Source organism: Pan paniscus, chromosome 6, assembly GCF_029289425.2.
Source record: "Pan paniscus chromosome 6, NHGRI_mPanPan1-v2.0_pri, whole genome shotgun sequence".
Classification (NCBI taxonomy): domain Eukaryota; kingdom Metazoa; phylum Chordata; class Mammalia; order Primates; family Hominidae; genus Pan; species Pan paniscus.
In genome coordinates, this window is record NC_073255.2 from 10,650,724 (window position 1) to 10,676,675 (window position 25,952).

Consider the following 25,952-nt stretch of genomic DNA (forward strand, 5'->3'; position numbering starts at 1 on the left):
CCAGGCGTGGTGATGCACGTCTGTAGTCCCAGCTACTCGGGAGGCTGAGGCAGGAGAATCGCTTGAACCCAGAAGGCAGAGGTTGCAGTGAGCCGAGATCATGCTGCTGCACTCCAGCCTGGGTTGACAGAGTATGACTCTGTTATAAAAAAAAAAAAAAAAAAAAAAAATGGAACGTGCTTCTCCAAACTCTCAAGAACACCACTGCTGCCACGTGGTTTCTGTGGGGGCTTCTGACACCTCTGTCAAAGAGCCCTTACCTGTTGCAGCCTCATTTGCTTCTCACAACCACCCTGAAGGGGGCTGGGACAGAAAACAGGATCCCCATTTCTCTGATGAGGAAAGTCAGAGTAAATGATGTGCGGACAGTAACACAGTGGTGGCTTAAGAGTCTGAATGTTATCTGTTCTCTGGTTAAGTGCTGCTTAACCATCAGTGCCTTTATAGGAAAGCTGAGGCAGGAAAGCCAAATCTGTACAATGCACGCCAGTGTTCCTAAATTGATGTTCTAAATTGTGAGGCTCACTTAGAACTGCACTTGTCAACTATTTCTTTAAATATATGTGAGCTGGGTTTGGAAGATTTGTCAAACAAGCTTTCAAAGGTAGTGCTATTTGCGGCAATGAAATATTACCTACAGAAGATCTTAAAACAGCGGTCCCCAACATTTTTGGTACTAGGAACCAGTTTCGTGGAAGACTATTTTTCCACAGACAGGGCGTGGAGAGATGGCTTCAGGCATTAGACTCTCATAAGGAGTGTGCAACTCAGATCCCTCGCATGAGCAGTTCACAACAGGGTTCACGCTCCTGAGACTCTAATGCTGCTGCTGATCTGACAGGAGGCAGAGCTCAGGTGGTAATGCTCACTCACTGGCCCAGTGCTCACCTCCTGTGTGGCCAGGGGATGGGGACTGGGGATCCCTATCTTAAAAGATAAAAGCAGAGCCCCGATTATTCTAATTGGATTCATCACCACAGTCAAGTGAATGTTATAGAAACACCAGGTTCAAAATCAAAATCTAGAAATTAAAGGAACACCAGGTATGGTGGCTCATGCCTGTAATCCCAGCACTTTGGGAGGTTGAGGTGGGCAGATCACCTGAGGTCAGGAGTTTGAGGCCAGCCTGGCCAACATGGTGAAACCCCAACTCTACTAAAAATACAAAAATAAATTGGGCATGGTGGCGGGCGCCTGTAATCTCAGCTACTTGGGAGGCTGAGGAGGGAGAATCACTTGAACCTGGGAGATGGAGGTTGCAGTGAGCTGAGACTGCGTCACCGCTCCATCCTGGGCCATCCTGGGCAACAAGAGTGAAACTCCACCTCAAAAAAAAAAAGAAAAGAAAACAAAGAAAAGAAATTAGGGGGACATGATGCGGGATTTTTAGAAACCAAAGAGTCCACTCACATCTACTTTTGGACAAAGATACTGTAGAAAGACTCTCATATTGGCACTTGTGGACCTAAATGACATCTTAAGTTTCTTCTAGGTCTAAAAGGCTGTGACAAGCCTCTCTGCCTGCCCCTTGTGAAATCCTGAGATTAACAGATCTCATTACAGAGGAGGAAACCAACACAGAGAAATTAAGTGCCCCCAAATGACCAGGAAATCAAGAATGACAAAAATGCCAGTGTCTTACTTTCCAAGCATCTAAGGAAAGAGAAGATAAATGAATCCACTAGCATTTCCAAGGACCTAAGTTTAAAGGTGCTAAGAGTTTTGCAAACATCCCCTCCTTTAATCTTCAGACAACCCAGTGGGTGAGGTAGAGATCATGATCTCACCATTTTACAGATGAGGAAACCAAGTCACAAAGAGATTGAAGGAAGATTATGTAGGTTGTGTCCAGAATCCCGGACTGTCATGCCACAGTTAACATCTTGCCATATTCTTTTTTCTGTTTTCCAGGAGGGAAAAACAGCCATTTTGACAATTTTCACTTTACTTGATGGAAGGAACTAGCAACCGCAAATGGAACCGAAGAGGTAATTAGAGCAGTAAATAAGCAGCAGCTATTCCTGCTCTATGTCCTGGATTCCCACAGTTGGCTGGTGGGGACACCAGGCTTTCACTTTGCTGTTAAAAGCACAGAACTGTGTAAAACTGAAAGCATTTCAAAAATGATTAGTCTTCTTTCGATTACTTTTATATTGAGAGAAAAAGCAGAGTAGAAAGCTGTTAAAATGTAACTAGACAGTAAATTGAGCCAAGGTAAAACCTGTACATAAAAAAACAGACTCACATATCTGGAAATCATAAACAAGGGGCTGCTCTATTTCAGACAAACCGCATGTCAGAGGAAATTGCCCAGCTACACCTCTTTTCTATCCTAAAGCTTTTTTAAAAAATTTAAATGTTCATATCTCTGTTGACACTAGTGAAAAGAAGAACACATATTGAATGTGCTAAGAAATACAGAAGTTATTATAAACAAAAAGCAAAAACTCCCCTCTTATCAAGCCTTCCTGTAGCAGTTTGTGTTTCATGCTTAGGTTTTGAAGAAAAAAGTTAAAGGCGCATGTATTTACCAGCTTTATCCTTTACATTTATACAAAGTGAGCAGAAGGCTCACTCTGCGCACCTTACCTTGCTTTACACATCTGACAGTGTATCTTCTGGAGACTTCCTTATCCATACTTATTATCAGGCTTGTCTTATTTTTTTTTTGGACTGGGATATCTGTAAAACTGTGGGTGACTTAGGATTGGGCAATTCTCAGTTTATTTAGCTTTATTATTAGTGAAAGAGTTGCTCTTAATAATATGATACGAATTCCCAAATGATAACAGCTACTAACATTACTGTGCAAAGCACTGTGTTCTTCAATATAAAATTTAAGTCTGAACTCAAATGTTGACTGAATGAGAGAAGCAGGAAAAATATTCACAAAACTAAGTAAAGGAAATACTCCTTTTTCTTCAAGTGGATCTGAGAAGCCTGGCATCTTACTTGGTTCTGCTGTGGCTTCCTCTCTCATAAAAGAACAGGCTGCCGATTCTGTGAAACAAAATGATATCCTATTATATGGCACCACCATCAGTGCCTTGTGAGCCAATGTGGAGAACCAAAAGCACAGGAGGGAGGTGGAAGGGGGTCCTGGAGTGCAGCGCTAAGGGTCTGGGGAGGTGGATGCTTGAGGGGGGCAAAGGGCAGGCCTGGCTCCAGAAGCTGATATGGCAGCATTTTGGCTAGTTTGTGAGGTATAGGAAAAGTGACAGAAGTTACGCTCAGTTTTTGTAACCATGACTCACTCCAAGACTTTCTCAACAATAACCATATTTGTAGTATTAAAAAAAAAAAAAGAAAGAAGAAGAAAAGTGAAAGGCAAAACATCCTAAGCCGAGGAGGCAGGGCGCCTAGAAACCCACATCCCTTCTGTTGTCAAGTGATCAATAATTTCCCACTTTCTGGAGGCCATTTTCTAAAAAAAACAAAAAACAAAAAACCCTAGGCTTGTAGTCAAGTAGTTTTCCTTTTCTCTTGGACTTCCTACAAGTTTTTAAAGCATAAGAAATGTAGTTTTAGGGCTGTAATTACATGATAGACTTGAGTAAAATCATTTAGATATGCAGAGTTTAATAAATAGTACAAAGGCCAGGCGTGGTGGCTCACGCCTGTAATCCTAGCACTTTGGGGAGGCCGAGGCAGGTGGATCACCTAAGGTTAGGAGTTCAAGACAAGCCTGGCCTGCGTGGCAAAATTCCGTCTCTACTAAAAATGCAAAAAAATTAGCTGGGTGTTATTCCAGCCACTTGGGAGGCTAAGGCAGGAGAATCACTTGAATCCAGGAGGCGGGGGGTTGCAGTGAGCCGAGATTGCGCCACTGCATTCCAGCCTGGGTGACTCTGTCTCAAAAAAAAAAAAAAAAAAAAAAAGAACAGAAAAGAGAAGAGAAGAGGAGGGCAGGTAACCCCCCTTGTTTGCCGAGTTCACCTGTATTATATTTTACTTACATCTTTAAAGGTTTTATGGCCAGGCGTGGTGGGTGGCTCATGCCTGTAATCCCAGCACTCTGGGAGGCTGAGGCGGGCGGATCACCTGAGGTCAGGAGTTTAAGACCAGCCTGGCCATGGTGAAACCCTGTCTCTACTAAAAATACAAAAAATTAGCCAGGCATGGTGGTGCACACCTGTAATCCCAGCTACTTGGGAGGCTGAGGCAGGAGAATCTCTTGCACACGGGAAGCAGAGGTTGCAGTGAGCCAAGATCGTGCCATTGCACTCTAGCCTGGGCAACAAGAGTGAAATTCCATCTCAAAAAAAAAAAAAAAAAAAAGATTTTAAAGATCCTTTTTACTTCCTGTTTCTCTAAAAGCATGGTTAGCAATGCTCAGAAGCTAGGTCAGTTTTGGTGACTGACTGCTTTGTTAAGGTTTCCCAGGTAGTATTAAAGACCTGGAATCTATCAGCTGCTGCCACAGAATGAAATTCTCCTCTCCCTGCACCATCTACTACTTAGACCAGGGGAGGAGGCGCCACCTTCACCTCCCCTAGAAACTTCAGCAGCTCCCATCAGCAGTGCTTTCCCTGTACATCTGCAAGCATCACATAACTCTAAATAGTAAGCAGGACTGGCACTGTTATCCCATTCTACAGAAGAGCAAACAGAAGTCCACAAAGGCAGTGGGAAGTGCCCAGGGCTAGTGAGAGGCAGAGTGAAGATCTCGCCCTTCTCTGCTGATGCTCCTGCAATACAGCCCACACTAGCGCTCATGCCCCGACAGCCTGCAGGGATGTACACACGCATGTTCTGCCAAGACAGCTCTGCCACACCAGCCTGACACTTAATAACACATATGCACATGTGTAAAATGTACACATTCAACATGGAATTGCGATTTGGGGGCTGAAGACAACCTACAGATGAGTCAACTTGGACCCTGTGGTTCAGGGCTTATCCAGCACACAGCCAGGAGAGGCTGAAGCTCCACCTCCATACACCCCCTGCAGCACCTTTTCTGCCTGTTGTCTCTCTTCCCAGCTCACATAGCCGTGCAAAGAACTCTGTTCTCACGGGTTGATCTGCCATGTTTTAAGTTCCGACAGAAGCACACCCATTTCTCTAACCGTGTGTGTAGACAGTGAGCCTGGGTGATCAACGTGAGAGCACTTCTGCTCATGCCAACAGGGTGCTCTGCCAGGTCTACCCATGGTGAAGGGGAGACAATCCACCTGACACCTCGCCACTCGGGCCAACGGCAGCATTTGACTGCTAGGACACTGACTTGTGACCCACTTTACTCACTGCTCCTTACTTCTCAGTTATAAGCAGTAATTAGTAATGTCAGTGTTCCTGTTCTGGCTGGATTGCTCCAGGCCCATTAATGATACAAGAGCAGGAACAGATGAATGCGTAAGTGTACAAGAGAGGTTTCAAGGTTAAAGGCAGTAATGGAGAGAGCTATGGTGGGGTTGGGGAAGGCAGTGCTGGTGTGTGTAGAAGAGAAGGGGAGAGGGGGAATGTGTGTGTGAGAAAAACAGAGTATGTGTGTTAGTTTTAAGTCTATTCTTTAAAATGCCCAGCTTCTCCTTAGGGGCAACATGTATGGCAAAGCACAACTTCTTAGTGTCCTCAATCAAGTGAAGTACAATCTTCTATCTGGCATGGACACATGGTTCTGGCCACCCGGCAGGGAGTCCATCAGTACTAACTCTAGACACCGGAGAGTTACTAGTGTATGAAATTGAGGTCAGAGGAAACTACACCAATATCTTTCAAACATATTTTCGATGTTTTAAATAACTTCTCTTACAGAAGGCAATGCCTGCTTGTTCAGCAGAACTGCTACCTTCCCACTTAATGCTTTTACAGCGGAAGTCAAGACAAGTAATGAAAGACAGACCCCAGGGGCCGACAGTCAGGCCCTCCTACTCTAGTGGAAGAGATAGAATACTTTATATTGTTACAATTGCCTCTGCATCCCTACAAATCTCCATGTTTTCAAGGAGGGATTTCAAAAGGTATAATTTCCGACATTCCTACCCAGAGTTTTGCTGAAAAATAGAATGACAGCAAATAAGCCCGCAAATTATGCCTGGAAAAGGCTTAGCACGGCTATTTGAAAAATATTTGCTTGGGAGCTGGAAGAGGGAACTATGAATCGAGGCTGGCAGCCAAATGTGAATTTTTTAGTTGTTTATATGTACACTGCCTTCTAAGCAGACAAGGATTTGCCACTAAGCCTTTTACTTGTTCCTCACATACCAAAAGCTAACTGTTTCACATACTAGGAAAGTAACAACTTTATTTGCTGATTTCACAACCCAAAGCAGACATTTTAAAAAAGCGGTCATAGCAACGCTGGGTGAATCAGAACCCATCCTTGTTAGTCAGACATACTGTGGGAAAAGGCAGCAGTTGGAAACAGTCTTGAATTCTAACTACTAAAAGCCATACTAATTCCCGTGGGGCCCTGACTTCTGGTCCAAGGTTTCTCACTGGCTGTATCCTGTCCGGCAGTGCCAGAGCCTGTGCTGCAAGCAGAGCCCGTGCAGAAGGCGAGCGAGGAGAAAGGCAGAGCTGCTCAGTTCCAGCTCCTTCCACACACCACAAAACGCCATCCCTCGCCTCCAGCCTGAGGCAAGGCACTCCTTTTTAGGTGGTAAAATAAGCCTTCCAATACACCAGAAGAAATAGCTTGGAGTTTGAAAATACACAAGCATATTTTAATAATTACATTTCTATTTTTCAAGTTCTCTTAATACAAACAAAACAAAAATTCTTTTGCTCATGTTCAGACATGACTAAGTTAATGACAATGGGTATAAAATGTGACACATGCACACTCCTCCCTTAACCCTTGGTGAGCATCCTCAAAAGCGATTCACTGCTACCCATTTCTTATCTATCCTTCCAAATAGATTTTATGTCTGTGTCAGCAAGCATCTCTTCCTCCTCCCATTTAAGACACAGTTGTGGGCATATTGCACCCATTGTTCTACGTCTTGCTTTTTTCACTTAATATCTTGGAGACAGCTCCATATTTGCACAACGGGATTCCACGTCATTTTTTTTAAACGCTATGGTATACGCTACGGGTTGGCAAACTACAGCTCATTGGCCAATCTGGCCCTCTGCCAATTTTTGTAAATATAATTATACTGGGACACAGCCACATTCATTTGTTTACATATTGTCTGTGGTTACTTTCACGCTATAAAGGCAGAGTTAGGTAGCTGGGATAGATACCATATGGTCCGCAAAGCCTGAAATATTTACTACCTTGCCTTTTACAGAAAAAGTCTGCTGACCCCTGGTATGGATGTTTACAGAAAAAGTCTGCTGAACCTCAGTATGGATGCTGACCCCCCGGTATGGACCTCCACTGTACTGAGGTACCAAAATGTACTGAAGTTGTTCCCTGCTGATGGGTATTGCATTGGATTTCCTTAAGAATAAAATTAAACTCCTTTAATGCTAAGAAGCTCCAAGACATTTGAGGAAGGAAAGAGCAGGAACTAGCTAGGAAGAAGCCGGCATGAAGAAGCCAAGCTTAAAGAGGGAACTTCAGAGCAAGCTACAACCTCCCCAAGTGTCAATTCCTCTTTTTAGAGGAAGTAAGAAGGGAACTGTAGGTCTTTTGAGAAGAGGAAATTCCCCTTTGCTATATCAAAGCTGCTCCCTGTGCTTGTGTTGTTCTCAAGTTAGGCAAGACTGCCTGAAGCATACTGTGACCAAATTAGGAAGCAAGAAGGCTGATGTCTCTAAAGCTGGTCACCCATGGCCAGGCCGCCCAGGCATGCAAAGACAGAGATGGACGCGGGTAGAGACTCTCTGGCCAACAAGGAGATGCTATTTGCTTAAGAAATCAGCCTTAAAAATGACACAACGAAAATTAATAACTGTTCTATAAGATGGAATTCATTTGCTGTTGTTAACCAAAAAAACAAAGGCTTCCAACATTTCCACAAGCAAAGAACATGAGAGGAGCACAGTGAGACGAATACTCCCAGGCATCATGGGTTTATTCCAAAGGCAGTAAAGGTCTTGGAAAGTGCCAAGGAAATTATACCACTTGGCTCTTTGATAGATTAAGATAGTCAGTTTTACACTATTGAGAAAAGAGGAATCCAGAAAGGTCTTACTAAAAAGGGCATTTTGTAAACTTTCCATTTTAGGACTGCCTACTCAATTTATTTGCTGGAACAGTTTTCAAACAAGTCTTTCAGCTTCAAAACAAGGTCTAGGTATGCAGTACTTGAATCATTCACACTGAGCTTGCTTCAGCCACTGCTACTCAATGATATTCTCTTTAAGGAATGACTTCTGAGTTAACTTTTGATTCAGAGCCAATGAGCTCAGAATCTATTCTGACCACGAGCACTATCTGGGTAATAACATTTGACCTTGAAAATCCCTGCTTTCCTCCAAAACTTCCAGATCAGCAAGATTCTTGGACACAATTTTTATTCCCTTGGCAATGTGCTTAGTTCAGTTCCAACATCTGCTATGAGATCAGACAGTCAGAATTAAGGTAAATTTAAACGACAAAACAAATCTCAGTTCTAGTTTATAGGAAAACCTTCAAGGGCTCCAAGCCAAAGGATGAGGCCCACTTGTGGCGCAATTTGAGGACCTGCCTGCCCTGGAGCAGAGATGTGTATGGTGGCCATGCCCTTCAGCCTATGGAAAGTACATTCTCTGCAGCTGCGTAGCTTGTGTTGGGCTGGTCTCCTGGTCTGCCAGGGTGCACTGGGCAGAAATTTTACAGCCACTCTCTCAAAGTGTTCTAGGTGTTGTCAAAATAGCTAAGCATTTGCCTACTAACTACTCCTGTTTTGATTTTGAACATTTATTTATAATCATCTAAAGGACCCAAGCATTTTATAGAAAAGACAATATACTTTCCAAAGACCCTGGTTAACTGACATACAAATCCACCAACTAAGAACTGTATTTCTATTAGTTAAGGCTTCTGTGGCTCAACTTTAACTGAGCCAAAAAATACACTAATGGGCCAATGGGGACACAGATGGGTTAGGGAAATACCCCTGAACCCAAAGTTCATATATAACCAAGAAGTTCAATGACTTCAAGCTATACGAAGTTAGCACTTAACCTATCCACGGTTCTTCATCTGTACAACAAGCATGTCTGGGTTATATGACCTCCTGGGTCCGACTTATAAATCTAACATCTACAACTCCAAGTCAAGAGTACCAAATACCAATATACAAAACCACCTGCGCAGACCCAGTGCAGCAACTTGTACCAAGGTTTGAACCACACATTCACACATCCAGCAGCCACAGAGACGAAAACAACACGCCAGCCTGTCCTGACCTCACACTCCCCAGTCTGAGGGCCCGGCAGAAGCGCCACATCGCCTTCCTCTCCTGTTTTTTCTTATGGCTGCTGCTGCCTCGGAGCCCGGACTAAGCAAGGCTGTAGGCACGGGGTGAGCACGGTTGCGCCTACTGCTGAGAGTGCCTCTCCCTGCCGGTCTCCTGCTCTCTCTCTGCAGAGCAGAAGACACCGCAGCTATAGACAAGTTCTATTGCCCTTTTATGGTAGAAAAATGAATTGCTTGCTAGCAGTGGTGCCGAGAGAGATGACAGAATGGAAAGTTGTCATTTGTTGTGGTTTTGGCAGCCACAGAATAGTGTTCTCCCCTAGTCATCCTCGGATGGATGGTGCACACCAGGCATTCACAGAGGGAAAAGCAAAACCCCTGGTCAAACTGTTCCCTTATGTGTTCTTCCCTTGCTTTGCCTGTAAACGGATGTGTTTATTTAGGAACAGTGTCAAGCCCCATTGTGGAAATGTACTTTTTACAAAACAAGGTATCAAAAGGCTGTTTGTGTTGCACTGAAAGACTAAGCAGAGGTGCCACAGAAAACATGTTTCCCGTCAGAACGCATCCAAGGAACAGACTTCATTTCCTCACACAACAAGGATGTAGGACTAGGCTGGGCAGGGAGGGGACCCCACTTGAAGGAGGGGCTGTGGCTCTCAGCACAACCCAGCACGGCCTTGATCCCTGACTCCCAGGAGGCACGGAAGGACAAGAAAGCAGCCACCAGCTCTAGACAAATCCAGCCCAAGGGGAAACACACTGACATCCACAGTCCATGTGATGACGAACAGCAGTTGGTACCGCATGGCTTTAAATTGTTTGTATTTCTGTCAGGAGGCCCATGGAAAAAAAGCAGGGCTCTCAGCAGCTGGGAAAACATGTTGCAAAAGGAGAATTAAGCAATTCTCTGTATGCACATCACAGAGAAATTAAGCTGATCTGAGTGAGAGAAATTAAGCTTATTCAACATGCCTTCGGCTGGAAAACAAGCCTTTTTAAATGAGTGGGAAAAAACTTGTGAAGGTTACGTGGTTTCCTCCTTATGTAAAGCACCTGAGGACTAAAACAAATTCACTGGCCGGTGGGAATGCGGCAAAGCAGCAACTGCCCAGTGATCTACTCCAGGGCAGCCACACACACCACAGGAAGGAGGAGCAGGCCGGGGCAGCCTCCTAGACACGCGTGCCCGAGATCGTGTCCGATGGTCTCGCATCGGCCGCTCTTCACCAAAGCCTCTTCCTTGGCTGCTGCCATCCTCGCTTTTGACTGCTGCCCCACGTCTCCCCTCTTGCCCCCAACCTGCCCTTAGAACCAGGTTCCTTCAGGCCAAATCCCACCTAGGTCTTCTAGAAAATGGGAAAAGTAATCACAGCAAATACCTGCAACATTGTACGAACGGGCTCTGGGAGGGCTGTAGGAGGACCGCGTGTCCCCAGGTTACTAGAAATGACTTGCCATAGTAACTACATTGGCAAGGTGTTCCAATTCCCTTGATATTCTATATCTGATCTCTCCCTCCCTCCCACTCCCTTTCAAGGATCTACAAAATTCACCCTCCCACAAGCAGCATGTGATCCCACTGTGTCCCTCCATTACGCCAGCAATAGCTCCAGGGAGGGGGGTAGGGGAAGTCTCCAGAATAAAATCCACCCTCCTTGTTTTGTTCTGCATTGCAAAGCCCTCAACAGGGTCTATTTATCTTCAAAGTCCTGCTTCCTTCTGCTCTGGACACACCTGTCTACTTGCTGACCCTTCACCCAGCTTTGCTCGTGTCATTCTCTGGGCCTGGAGTAAAGTTCTCCCCATCTCCGCCAATAAGACCCCACCACGGCCTGGTCAGGCCCAGACCCATGTCGCTCATGCAGAGCCGCATGTTCCTCACAGCAGTCACCATCACTCTCTCATCCCACTGATGGTCAGTTAGGGCCGTGGTTGCCCTTTCTCTTTCTTACTCCCTTTAGCACAGAAATGCTCAATACATATCTGCTGAACGAATGACCAGACTTCAACCAAAGCAGAAATCAGCCCACATGTCTCCATATAGGCAGATGACAGGCAGCTGGTAATGATCGTGTTTAGAGGAGAAGATGAAGTGTCAGGCAAGGTGAGGGGCCAAACCCTCATTGGCCTCTTCTGTACCATGGCTGGGCTAAGGCTTTTTTATTCTTTTGTTTGTTTAAAGAGATGAGGTCTTGCTATGTTGTCCAGGCTGGCCTCAGCCTCCTGTGCAGCTGGGACTACAAGTGCGCACCACCACTCCCAGCCTGGGGAAAGGTTTTGATGGAGTCCAGAGACAGAAGGTGGGGAAGGGAAGAATCTTTACAAGCAATTTGAGGTGCTTAGGATGCAAGGGTGCTCGCCTGGAGAAGACAGAAGCTAGGAGCACAATAGGTTAGGTCAGAGTAGTAGGTGCTGGCCTTGAGGGTGAAAAGTAGGTTTTTATGGGAGGCAAGAAGGCCTTGAAGCTAAGAGGGCTGTGGGAACACGAGATGTTTTTAGCTGCAAAGTCTAACAGAGCAGGGGAGTGAAGGGCAAAAGGACAAGCTGTAGTCAAAGATAAGAGAGGAAGAAATTGTGATCTATTTCACTCTCTTTGGGCTAGAATCTGGATCAGCTTCTCAGACACAGGCAGCTTTTGAAACTTAAAATGCTTTTCATACAAGCTTCTGATGGGAAATAAAACTGAAAAAAAAAGTACTTTTATGAGGCTATGGGGATTTCATCTGAGAAACTCTCTTAGCCTGTTTATTTTTGAAAAGCAAATGCCAATCCTAGTTTTAAAATCTTCGGTTTTCTAGAAATCACAGTGTTTGGGCTAGAGGGACACTCAAAAGGTCATGTGGGCTCTCTTCTGGTTGCAGCTGGACTGCATGTAAGCAGTTGTACTGGAGCAAGGAGGGTCTGTTACAGGCCGTACAATGCTCTCAACACAGAACCCCAGGCTTCCTGGGAACCCAATTCATCAGTTACAATGAAGTCCAGTGAGCTGTCTTAGATTCTTTTATACACACACACACACACACACACACACACACACACACGCATGCATGCATGCTGGAGTACAGTGGCACGATCATGGTTCACAGCGGCCTCGATCTTCTGGGCTCAGGTGATCTTCCCACCTCAGCCTCCCGAGTAGCTGGGACTACAGATGCACAGCACCATGACTTACTAAATTTTTTTCTATTTTGTGTAGAGACGAGGTTGTGCTTTGTTGCCCAGGCTGGTCTTGAACTCATAACCTCAAGTAATACTCCTGCCTCACTCTCCCAAAGTGCTGGAATTATAGGCATGAGCCACCGCTCCGGCCTCTTGGATTCTTCATAGGTAGTTTAAGTCTGTTTTCCCAGAGAAGCTGGAAAACACCAGGTCCCTACCACTTATATAGAAGAATCTTGTGCAGAGAAACTACACAGGAAGCCTTCCCTCCTCTAGGATGAAGAGCTCTTTAACCTTCCCACAAAAAGCTGTTCACATTTTCCTGTTATGTTTCACATTTTCTCATCTCTTAAAAAACTGAACAAGCCACAAAACAGGACATTCGAATAAGGGTCTTTCCGGTCCCCAAGAGTGAACTGGAAAGCAGCAAAGCAAACCAAAACAATGAGAGCACAGATAAAGCTAACACTGAAGACAGCTAGAGTTTTTGACTTGTTTTTTTTAAAACTAACTTTTTATTGTAGAAAATTTTAAACATATACAAAAGCAGAGGATGTAATGAACCCTATGCACCCATTATCGTGTTTAATAATGATCGACTCATAACCAATCTGAGCTTATCTATACCCTACCTGTTCACTCATCCCTCCTCCTTCAGTATAATTTTGAAGCAAATCCCAGATTACAAATCTTTTCATTTATAAATATTTCAGTTTGTATCCGTAAAAGATAAAGACTCTTGAAACTAATGCAGCATATCAAAATTACACCTAAAAACACAAATAACAATGAGAAACCCTAGATTTGACTCCTGATGCTGTCACTTACTAGCTGTGTGACTTTGAGCAGATAAGGAGTAAAAAGCCCCTAAAACCCAGGAAGAGTTTTATTAGCAAAAACCTAGACCTCAGCCTGTTTTAACTATGATGCCAGACTCCCTGCTCAAGCTATTCTTCCCATACTGACCCTGATGATCTGACAGAATTGAACACTAGCTTTTTGTTGTGTTCCTCACCCACTACCTCAGCAGATTGGATTTTGTTTCTCATCACGGCTCTGCATTACCAAGGATATTCACAGTCCATCTTCCCAGGGGAATTGTACAGAAACAGAGCACAAACTGTTATTTAGTTTCAGAAGAGATGGCAGGGACTGCTGCCTTAGCCTGTTACACTGGACATGAAGGGCAGCAGGCTTTCTGGGGCTGGGTGGTTGATTCCACTTGCAGTGATGTACTGGCCACAGATACAGACACACATTTTCTAACTGTGGTCTGTGGGAAGGCCATGTGGCCTCTGGGGACTGGAGATGTGACAGAGACACTCTGCATTCTTTATCTTTGTCTCAAAGTCAGGGAAGACACTGAGGAATAAAAGGCCTTTTACGTTCTCAGCTACCACATTGCAACTGGAATCTGACCTTGAATTCAAGAATAAACACAAGAAATTCCACCCAACAGCAGCTTCAGCTTAGGCTTTGCTCTCATCTTGCTCGATGCCCTAAACACTCCTCTTTGCTACTGTTCCCCTTCTCCACATTCCCTGCCCTGACACAGACACCCACGGGGACAGGGGGTGTTTTCATGCTTGTGGTATTACCATAGCAACAATTTCTCTTCTACCTGGAAGGCTGGAAACCCTGCAGTGCTCTGTGCTGAGAATGCAAAGAGGGAACACTATCACTTTGCACCTCAGCACACACCACAAGCCGCACACGTGCACTCACACACAGCCCCTTCTCAAGGACATCACAATGAGATCATGACAACAAATCAGGATGCTGACACCTAGCAACACAAAATCAGTGCAATGACAAAAAGGAGGTAAAACATTTCTTATAAAAAGATATTTTGTAGGTATCAATTCTTGAGGGATTTTTATTGTGAAATTTCTAACATGCATCTCTCCCTTGATGAGGCCACAGACACAGAAAAATGTCATTAAATTATTTTAGTAAAATATACAAAGGAACTTAATAGGTGGTGTGTGGTTTCTAGAAAGAGGGCCACTCCAAGCTTCTGATCCCCACAGGCTGTGACAAGCCTGAGAAGCAATAGCTAACTAGTACACAAAACCACAAAAAGAGCCACTATATTTTAATTAAGTACCCATAGAAACTCGTTAAAAATCCACAGAGAATCTTTTTCTGTGAGTACTACAGTGTGTTTTAGTAGAGACCAAAAATAACAACAAAGAGACAAGTAGGTGTGTCCTTCCACAAGGACAGTCCAAGGTGAGCAGCCCTGGCATCCAAGCCTGCCCGCTGCCGTGGGTGGGCAGGATGACCAGTGCCCTCCCAGTAGGACAAAAACTCATGCCCAATGCACCAAGAAGACAAACCCCGGATTTCCATCTCTCCACTGCGACTAATTCGGAGTTCTCTAGTATAGTGTATCACCGTCTTTGTTTCTAGGCCCCTCCTGTACTCATTTCTTTTGAATGTCATCCCTGAGATTCTAAACCTTCTGAGTAGGAGTAAGAAATCAACATGAAACCTGAGAGACGGAGCACAGCAGTGCTGTGGACAGAGAGTGCAGACCCTGAGAGTGGGAGCACACACACGATGGCCTCCCCCAGCACGTGGCTCTCCCTAGGTTGCACAGGGCCTTTCTCTGAACTTGAATAACGTGGACTAAAGGAGAGCTGTCATTTCTTATAGAATGTATCAGTTAGCAAAAAAATCAGGTTGAAAAATCTACCCCTTTACATGGCAGAACACTGGGGAGCTGGTAGAAATGAGTTGAGTGGTGAGTGATGAGTCATCTTCTGCTCCCTGATGGGATTTTCCACCTGCCCACTTTAGGGGAACTCCATGCTCTTGTGGCAGCAGGTTCACAAAACTGGAGGCAGTTCCCCCTTTCTAGGATCTCCGTTCATCTCCTGAGGCCGCACATCTGCACACACCATCCTCACTGGGCAGCTACTACTTCGTGACACAAAGTGCCAGGCACTGCACTTGACGCTTTACCCACGCTGTTTCCATTGGTTTTGCACAAAAGCTCTACGAGGTAGGTGCAACCGTTCTTATTGTACAGGGAAAGGAAATGTGGCTTAGGGAGATCAAGTATTCACCCTATGTCACAAAGCTAGTGAGTGGAGGAGCTAGAATTAAAGCATAAGTGGGTTTAATATCAAAATCCCTTGTCTTAACCACTGAGCTATACCGTTTCCCTCACTGTGATGCAGCAACAGCCAGGCATTTCAATGCCATTCATGGCCTCACAGCACCCAGTGCTGTGCAGAGCTGCACATCAATCAACACTTCTCACGTAAGGGCTTCAAAAGAACTGTTGAAACAGACAACTTACTATAAAAGCCCAGCAAAAGACGTGTCCCAAACAATGCCTCTTCATGTGAATGGAACAGGAGGTTCGTGACTGGTCTCCTGAGAAGGTGGAAACACTAATCCAGGAAGGCAGCTCAGGACCAGAAGGGAGCACCAGGATGTTGTCTGGGACAAGGAAGAGTCAGGCCCATTTCCTAGGGATCAGGGAGGTCGGCAACATCTGAGGCCCCAGGTCGCTGCCGGGTCCTCGGAGCCCACGCTGACTCTAGACTTCCTTGGCTCTGAAATGCAGGTGGGTGTGGGCTCTGCCACCTGCCGGGGGGTCAGCAGTTGCCTCTGCGAGTTTCGAGGGGAGAAACCTGAGGGGCTGCAGCAGCCATGCAGAGGGAGTGGGAGTGGCAGCATAGTCCATGTTCACTCACAGCTCCCAGCCTCCTCCAAGGCGGGCCAAGGGGAGAGGCAGGTGCTTCTACCATTAGCGTCTGACATGAGGGATAAAGCAGCTGAAATACAGGGGTAAAAAACTATTTCCGTAGGGCCAAGCAGAAACAAAAATAAAATTTTTATTCATATTGGCATTTTGTTATAATGCGTATGTATTTTTACCTTTCCCTATTTCGGGTTGTCAGCTCTCTCCCTTATGAATAATCACTGAAACAGCAAGCATGTATTTGACTCTTAATGGGAAGGCAGGGTGGGAAGGGAGGCAAGCAACATTTGCCTTTTATTATTTTTCTTCTTCTTTAAAAGAATCTAACGAACACATCTACTCTATGCTGTATTTACTGTGCTTCAATAGCAGGTAAGGGAAGAGGATGTGCTTGCGTGTGTAATTAACCAAAACCTTCCCAGGATCAAGAAGTCTGTGATGAACAGATTCACTATGCTTTTAAATTTTAAAAAGTGAAATTTTAAAAAGTGAAAACTGACAAAAGTACTCAGACACAAGTAGAGTTAAAAATTCTGAAGCCTCCTTGCTATGACGCCAGCCCTGCTCAGTACTTGATAGAAGGGAGGCTCACAGGGATGGTGTCTGCGACCCACTCTGAGGCTGTTTTAAGGCAAGGAGGCTTCCCTTTGAGTTCTCAGCTCTGCCATTTACCATCACCTGACTTTAAGCCAGTATCTATTTTGTAGGGCTGCTGTGGGGACCAATATGAGCTGAGAGCTCTGCCAGGCACCCTACATGATATACCTGGAAGGGAGCGTCCTTCTGCGGCCTGAACCTGAAGCTCTTCAGAGGGACCCATGCTGGGCTCTGAAGGAAGTGACTCACCTTGGAGGAGCAAGGGCAGGTCACATTCCATGATGAGAAATTCTCACACCACCCTCCTTCATATTTGACTCACATCATGCAGCATGGACTTCCACTCTAGTAAATGAGTCCTCATTTGTGGGCTTAAAAATCTTTTTGTTACCCAGCTATTTGCTTCTTGTCAACGCTACTTCCTGAATAAAGGTCTTCCCTGATAGTAGGAACAAGCGGCCCAAGCTTCATTCATCTCTTGATAAATGTGAAGGCCTGTGCTCAGCACAGGAGTCAGCTGACTGGCTGGGCCCCAAATTAGAGTGCTGTTAATAAGTGCCAACCACCCGCCATCACAGCTGGAGCTGCCCTGGCACTGATAGCTGGTCCACACTCATTTACATTCTCTTCACGCAGCCATGCAGCTACTGTAGGAGGCTGCAGATGCCTGTTTTTTAACCAACAAACTGGTTCACTGCAGATGTGAACTTTGGTTGTACTTCACGGCTGTAAAGTTAAAAACAGCAAATGTTACAAAGAATAGGATGGGAACCTAGAAAGGGCAGAAAAACAAGCAGGGAAGAAAGCTGGCAGGTGAGAAAGGATAAATAAATACAAGTGACACTGGGAAAAGATGGGTGGTTACACAACCACACACACATTTGCAGTTTCCACGAAAAGACTATACCAGATGTTCTTCAGTTACTCTGATTAAACTCTCACCACCTGATGGTCTCTCGTCGTTAGTGCTTGCTTCATGAGTGTGCCTAAACCTCCACCTTGTGGCCCTAAGTTTCTGGAAAACTTGACTTACACAGCTCTGAGTTTATAAAGCAAAGTTATGGCTGTGGCAAGGCAGAAAAGACTCAACAGTGAAACTTGTGACCCTAAGAATACATATTCCAGAAGCATCACCTTCAAATCTCCTTTTATGTAACACTCTTCAGTCTCACACCAAACACACCCAATTCATTCCTAAAAGCAGCACACTGAAAACAAACTAATGAATTCTTTATCTGAGAACACACAAGGGAGCTGAGAGCCTTGACAAAAGCATTCCATCATATCAATGAAACAAAGACTCTCTCCATTTCATCAAAGATACAGTGTCTTATTCTTCAGGGATTCCAGAGGAATGATTCCAGCCATTCAAGTCCTCCTCCAGAGACGGCATTAATATAAACGCCTCATTTCAGAGTGACAAGTTCCTGAAAAGCCAACTGGAATTTATATTACTGGCAAAGACACTGCAATGAAAAAGCAGGTGCCCTTAGTCTCACACGGGTCAAAATTAGCTTGTGGCTCATGTCTTAAATATCAGGAATCCTCAAGGATTAGCGACTGCTTTAGCCATCTTGCTAGAAAGAATGGCATAAGGAGAATTTGCACAACTGAGAAAGGTAAAAGCGTATGCGCTAATAACATGGACTTCTTAGATAAAGTCTAAATGCACGTAGCGATTTGCTTTGGTACTGAGCCTAAAAGAACTGTGTCAATTCTGCTTACAAAACAGTGTTTTGCTGACACATACTTTTCAAACACCCAAGAGGAAGAAAACCCTTTCCTCATGGAGCATCTGTGCCACCTAGTGGCAACTCGTTCCACAGCCCACAAATAAGGACAGAAGATTTAGGCATAAACTCTCCTTTCTTATCCAAAGGACAAGGTGGGGACTTCTCTCATTCCTCTGGTGGTCACTGAGCCAGCTCCACCAGACCGTCACTGCCTCAGGTCCCCATATAACATTTTTCACTTTATTTTCCATGATGGGCCAAACACCTACAATCCTTACCCTAACATTAGAAACTAAAATGTGAATGCTGTTATCCATAGGTGAAAGTCAAGTTCTGAAACATACTGTAATCCATCATGTAATCATAACACACATTCTCTCCACTGCAAAACGCTGCTGAGGGGCATAAAAAGATGTGAATAAATGAAAAAACATACTTTAAACTTAGCATGGCCCAGCATTTCTAAGCTAATAATAATCTCCCTGATGGGCACCTTACCCCTCTCCTCCTCTTTTCTCCTTTTGCTGCTCATTTCAGACTCCAAAATCTTTTTCCAGCCTAGATCTCTCCCTGTGTTACTGACCCGGATCACTGATCTAGGGTCACTGATTTATGGAGCACCTACTATGTGCCAGGCATTGTAAAAACACGTACACACTGGATGTCTCCCCTAAAAACTCAACATGTCCAAAACAAAAGTAATCTCTCCTGAATCTTTTGGATTCCGTTTCCAGTTTTGTAAACAGCATCATCAACTACATAGTGGTCCAAACCAGACACGCCTGTGAGACCTCTGGCTTTCTCCCCACCTTCACATGCAACACATCACCTTCTAATCCTCTACGTCTCAAATCTGCTCCTGTTCTCCAACTCCAAGGGCAGTTATGGTCCTTATGATCCTTATTAGTCAGGATGTGCTAGGTTATGCTGCTGGAACAAACTCAAACCTCAGTAGCTCAAAACAGACTTTGTTCTCACTCATGCTGCACATCCCTCTTGGCAGAGGGAAAAGAAAATGAACCATATGCCCTTTAAAAAAAACTGCGGTAGGCTGGGCACGGTGGCTCACCCTGTAATCCCAGCACTTTGGGAGGCCAAGGCGGGCAGATCACCTGAGGTCAGGAGTTCGAGACCAGACGGACCAACATGGAGAAACCCCGCCTCTACAAAAATACAACATTAGCCGGGCGTGGTGGCACATGCAGGTAATCACAGCTACTCGGGAGGCTGGGGCAGGAGAACTGCTTGAACCCAGGAGGCGGAGGTTATGGTGAGCCAAGATCATGCCATTGCACTCCAGCCTGGGCAAGAAGAGCGAAACTCCATCTCAACAAAAACAAAAACAAAACAAAACACCACTTTGGGAGGCCGAAGCAGGTGGAGGATCACGAGGTCAGGAGATCAAGATCATCCTGGCTAACATGGTGAAACCCTGTCTCTACTAAAAATGCAAAGAATTAGCCGGGCGTGGTGGCATGTGCCTGTAGTCCCAGCTATTCAGGAGGCTGAGGCAGGAGAATCGCTTGAACCCGGAAGGTGGAGGTTGCAGTGAGCTGAGATTGCACCACTGCACTTAAGCCTGAGCAACACAGCGACACTCCATCTCAAAAAAAAAAAAAAAAAATTGTGGTGAAAACACACAATACAAAAACTACCCAATTAACACATTTTTAAGTGTACAAGGTCTGTTAGCAAAATGTTGTACAGCTGATCTCTAAACAACTTCATCTGGCATGACCGAAACTTCCCACTGCACAGTGACTCCCCACTTTGCCTTCTCCCAGCCTCTGGCACCCAGGGTTCTACTTTGTGTTTCTGAGTCTTTAGATCCTGCATTTAAGTGGAATCGTGCAGTATCTGTCCTTCTATGACTGGCTAATTGCACTGAACACAATGTCCCTCAAGGTTTATCTGTGTTGTTAGTATGTGCCAGGAGTTCCTTCTTTTCAAAGGCTGCATAACATACCAAATTTTAACCATTCATCTGTTGACGAACATGTCAGTAAGTGGTTTCCATCTCGTGGCTACTGTGAATAATGCTGCAATGAACACAGGAACATGCTGAGATCCTTTCTCAAAGGATCTCAATTCCTTTCCACCGGCTGCCTTTTCACTCTGTTGATGGTTTCCTTTGCTGAAAGCATCTTACTAGTCACTTGCCTGTTTTTTGCTTTTGTCACCTTGTTTTTGGTATTATACCCAGGAAATCATTGCCAAGACTGATGTCATGAAGCTTTCCACCTATGTTTTCTTCTAGTTTTTACAGTTTCAGGTCTTACACTTAAGTCTTTAATCCATTTAAAGAGTTGATTTTTGTGTTAGATATGAGACATGGTATCAGCATCTAAGTTCATTCTTTTGCATGTGGATATTCAGTTTACAGAGCACCATTAATCAGAGACTACCTTTTCCCCCTGTGGGTGTTCTTTGCACCCTTGTTGAAGATCAGCTGATCATAAATGTGTGGATTTATTTCTGAGCACTGTATTATGTTCCACTGGTCTACATGTCTGCCTGTTTAAATTACTGTAGCTTTGTAATATGTTTTGAAGTCAGGAAGTGTGAGGCTTCCAGCTTTGTTCTTCTTTCTTAAGACTGTCTAGGATATTTGGGATCCTTTGTGGTTCCATATGCATTTTAGGGATGTCTTTCCATTTATTTATGTCTTCTTTAATTATTTCAGCAGTTTTTTATAGTTTTCAGTGTATAAGTCTTTACCCACTCCTTGGTTAAGTTGTTCCTAAGTATTCCAACTTTTTTGATGTATTATAAATTAGATTTTCTTAATTTCTCTTCTTGGAGTGTTTGCTAGTGTACAGAAACGCAACTGATTTTTATGTGCTAATTTTGTATCCTGCACCTTTACTGAATGTATTAATTCTAACAAGTTTTTTGTGGAAATTGCAGATTTTTCTATGTATAAGATCATGTTATCTGTGAACTTGCATGGATATAGATGCTTTTGCTTTTTCCTGCCAAACAGCTCTAGCTAGGGCTTCCAGTGTTATGTAGCATGGAAGTGGTGACAGTGATATCCTTGCCTTGTTCCTTAGTAAAAAAAAAAGCTTTTCAGTGTGTGTGTGTGTTTTGTGTTTTTTGTGTGTGTGTGTGTGTGACAGAGTCTCACTCTGTCGCCCAGGCTGGAGTACAGTGGCACAATCTCTGCTCACCGCAACCTCCACCTCCCTGGTTCAAGCGATTCTCTCCTGCCTCAGCCTCCCAAGTAGCTGGGATTACAGGCGCACGCAACCACACCCAGCTAAATTTTTGTATTTTTAGTAGAGACAGAGTTTTGCCATGTTGGCCAGGCTGGTCTCGAACTCCAGAATTCAGGTGATCCACTTGCCTCAGCCTACCACAGTGCCAGGATGACAGGTGGGAGCCACCATGCCCAGACAGTGTGTTTAGTTCTCATACTTTGTGAATTTTCTTGCTGTTTGTGATTTCTAAGTGTATCGCCTTGTGGCTGGAAAAGATACTTGGTATGATTTTGATCTTAAATTTGTTAAGACCTGTATTATGATCTAATATTCTCCATCCTGGAAAATGTTCCATGTGCAACAGAGGAGAAAAAGTGTTTTCTGTGCCTGTTGGCTAGAATATTTTGTATGTGTCTGTTAGGTCTATAGTGTTGTTCAAGTCAGCTGTTTCCTTACTAATCTTCTACCTGGTGGTGCTAACAATGATTGAAAGTGAGGTATTGCAATCTCCTACTATTTTTGTGTTATTTTTCCCTTCGGCTGTCAATATTTGCTTCACATATTTGGGTGCACTGATGTCGGGTGCATATACAGATGGTCTCCAACTTACAATGGTTTTACACTTTTTGACTTTACTGTGGTGTGAAAGTGATACACATTCAGTAGAAACTGTAATTCAAGTACCCATACATTCTCTTTTTCACTTTCAGTACAGTATTCAATAAATTACATGAGATACTCATACTTTATTCTAAAATAGGTTCCTGCAAGAAGATTTTGCTAAATCATAGGCTAATATAAGTGCTCAGGCTTTTGTTTTCCTTTTTTCAGGAGCTTGCAAGCTCTTGCTTCTTCTGGTGCCTGTCTGAGGTACCACAGGCCCTCTGGAGCTGCTGTAAGCTGCCCAGCTCTTTTTTGGCCTCAGCAGCTCCAAGGCATCTAGAGTAGGTTGGGTTCTGCCAGCAGTGAGTTGGGTGAGACAGAAGCCAGTCCCTCAGGCAGCCCCTTGAGAAGCCCAAATGCTGAACACATGCTCTACTCTTCCCCTGGACCCAAAAAGCAGCCTCCGAGGTGCACTGGACTCTGCCTACTGTACCGTGGGTCCTCTGGGGCAGTACAAACCACCCAGCTTTCTCTTGTTCTCAGCAGCCCCCCAGGGACCTAGACCATGCCAGGTCCCATCAGTGCTTCATCAACTGAGACAGAAACGAGAGTCTCGGGCGGGCTCGAGAAAACCTAGAATGCTGGACTCATGCTCCAACTCCTTCCCTCCCGAGAAGAGCAGGGAGAGGGCAATGAGGAGTCAGTACGTGCTAGTTTCACCATCCCATTTGTCCTCAGAGGTCCCCAACCTGGTGCCCTTTCCTGTGAGACAAGACAGAAACCAGTCCCTTGAGCAGCCTCCTGAAAGGCTGAATATTAGATATATGTTCCAGTCTTCTTTTTCCTCCCCAGAAAGATGCCAGGAGTTGGGAGCTTCCTCCCAATCACATGGTGCTGTGCCAGGGGGAGGAGCTCTGCAGAGCCAGCATCACAAATTCCCCAGCCTTTGATGCAACTGGTTTCTGGATTTCTCACAGAGAGAAATGGTCCTTCCATTGTTGTTGAACTGTTCTCTCTATGGGAAAAAGAGGGTCTGGGGCTTTCTCTTCTGTCATCTTGACATTACCCCACACCACATGCCTTTACGGCTTTTTCTGCAAGTGATCTAACTACTCACATGTTTCACTGACCACAAGAAGCTACATGGCTACCTCCAAGTTCAGCAGGCCATGTATATTCCTCCCATAGACAAACTAAAACATATGTGGTGTTCCTATTTGGGATCTTAAGAGCCCCCTGGGAAGCTCCCACCAACATGCCAAGTTGATACTCACTAGATGCTGTTCCAGACTCATGTGTGCCCTCAGGCTTTTATTTTTTAAATTTTTTTCTTTTAAAGACAGAGTCTTAGTCTGTTGTCCAGGCTAGAGTGCAGTGGCGCAATCATGGCTCAGTGCAGCCTCAATCTCCTGGGCTCAAGTGATTGTCCTGCCTCAGTCTCTTAAGTAGCTAGGACTATGGGCACACACCACCATGCCTAGCTGAGTTTTAAAATTTTTTTTGTAGAGATAGGGTCTATGTTGCTCAGGCTGGTCTCGGACTCCTAGTCTCAAGAGATCCTCCTGCCTCAGCCTCTCAAAGTGCTGGGATTACAGGCATGAGCCACTGGGCAACAAATGCAGCTGCTTTTAAATGTCTTCAGGCTGGGGGTGGTGGCTTACACCTGTAATACCAGCACTTTGGGAGGCTGAGGTGGGCGGATCACTGGAGGCCAGGAGTTCAGGACCAGCCTGGCCAACATGGTGAAACCTCATCTCTACTAAAAATATAAAAATCAGTCAGGCGTGGTGGCGCATACCTGTGATCCCAGCCACTTGGGAGGCTGAGGCAGGAGAACTGCTTGAAGCCAGGAGGCAGAGGTTGCAGTGAGCTGAGATCGTGCCACTGCACTCCAGCCTGTGCAACAAAGTGAGACCCTGTCTCAATATTACAAAAAAAAAAAAAAAAAAAAAAAAGTCCTCAGAGAATACTGGTCTCTCCTCTTCTTTGGCCTTCCCAATTGTACATAAGCACTTTCACTGGCAGACCTTCTTTGAAACCTTACCAGGAAATGTAGTTCCCAGCTCCTTCTAAGCAACTCATGAAGACCCAAGAGGCTGTGCAGTGCTGTACATTTCTCACCTGGACTACTCAATAGGCAAGTAGACTTTCCTTATATTTTACCTCTCCCCACCTCAGGACAGTGTGCTGCATGGGCCTGCCCCTACTCAGCTTATGAGCCTCCTTCACACTCCTAGCACCAGTAACCGTCCACATTGCTGCCACTCCCAGGGCCTAGAACATTTCTCCATCTCCACTCCACTCCCACCCTTTCCATCCTTTGGCTACTTCCTCCTTATCTGCTGCATCTTAGCGTAGGCATCACCTCCCCAGGCAGTCCAGCACCTGACCCACTGGAAGCACACAAGGGACAGGCTAGCACTCTGCTTTCTTAAGAGCTGCAAGATGCCAGCGACTGTTGTGACAACTGTTAATAGCAACAGCCTGGGGTGCGAACATATAAAATGGCCAGAAATATTAATGCTGAAAACAACAGAAATAAAGTTTTGATCCATTAGTTTAGTTTATTCTTCCTTTTCTAATCTCTACCTTAATTTCTTTACTCTCCCCAAGGCAAAGATATTGCAGCGTTCAACTCTAATCATGCAATTTTAGAAAAATGGCTTAGAGCGTATTTGTCTAGGTGGATGCTAATATTCACTAAAAACTCTAAGTGGCTTCTAAATAGCTGAAAAATTTTAAGACATTCTTAGTTCACAGGGCGCCAAGTTAAAGGGAACAAAGATCTGCAACAGTAATGCACCTAGACAGCTCTGCTCCCACGTAATATAGTCAGTTCTTATGAGGAGAAACAGTCAAGTAAATAACCTACCAGATGTGATGGAGATGCCACTATGATGCCCAGTTCCTTAATCAAAGAAGCGTCGTTTGGACTTTGAAAATGGCAAAAGGTGTGTCTGTGGGGAGTGTGGGGAGGGAGGGGTAGCAGGGGCTATTTGAGCACAGGTGGTGAAGAGAGCAAGCAAGAAAAATGTTGACACAGTGGAAGAAAAACTAAAAACTTCCCACTTTACATTATAGTATCTGTCCTAAAGAAGATGATATAAAATAGGAATCCAGAGCTTTGTAACTGGAGTGGCAAGAGTGGCTGCCATCTCAGTAACCATGTCAACCGTTACTCACAAAGTACTCATCCTCATTTGCTTATGAAAAGGAAAGCACTCAAATCCTTCTTATACATCAGCAGTCAGGTAAACAGCAGATATTTGGGCCATGAGGGCAGCCCATAATACCATAATTCAATATACATCTAGAAAAAAATGTGCCTCCCTACCTTTCGGCAGTGAGGATTAGGACAGCTGAACCTCTTCACATCACTGTCCAACAGAGCCGGAAAGCTACAGGACGGGCACCTAGAGTCAGAACAGCGGAAGTGACATTACTTCAAACATTAAAGCCTGATCTGGTTCCAGCTCCATGTGGCTGTTCATATGAAGATGGAGTTTTGAGCTGGACATTCACATCCCCTTTATACTCCTTAGTTTTCCTTAAAAACACAGATTGAACCTCTTCTTTGTGCTGGCTCTTATCAGGAAACATAAGCACCACATGAGGTCCTGACTCAATATAAACCACTCAATAAACAC

At 44.7% G+C, this 25,952-nt stretch overlaps 1 protein-coding gene across 6 annotated transcripts in view; it reads right to left on the reverse strand.

The window, feature by feature from the left end:
• Window positions 1–25,952, reverse strand: part of RNF216 (ring finger protein 216) — a 166,920-nt gene that overhangs the window by 70,969 nt on the left and 69,999 nt on the right. For all 6 annotated transcript variants that reach the window (XR_008625936.1, XR_008625937.2, XM_063605612.1 and 3 more), the window contains exon 13: window positions 25,640–25,718. Coding sequence is in view for 4 of the 6 variants with exons in the window: in XM_063605612.1 (XP_063461682.1) it covers window positions 25,640–25,718 (79 nt within the window). In the remaining 2 variants the exon portion in view is untranslated. The remainder of the gene's footprint in view (window positions 1–25,639; window positions 25,719–25,952) is intronic.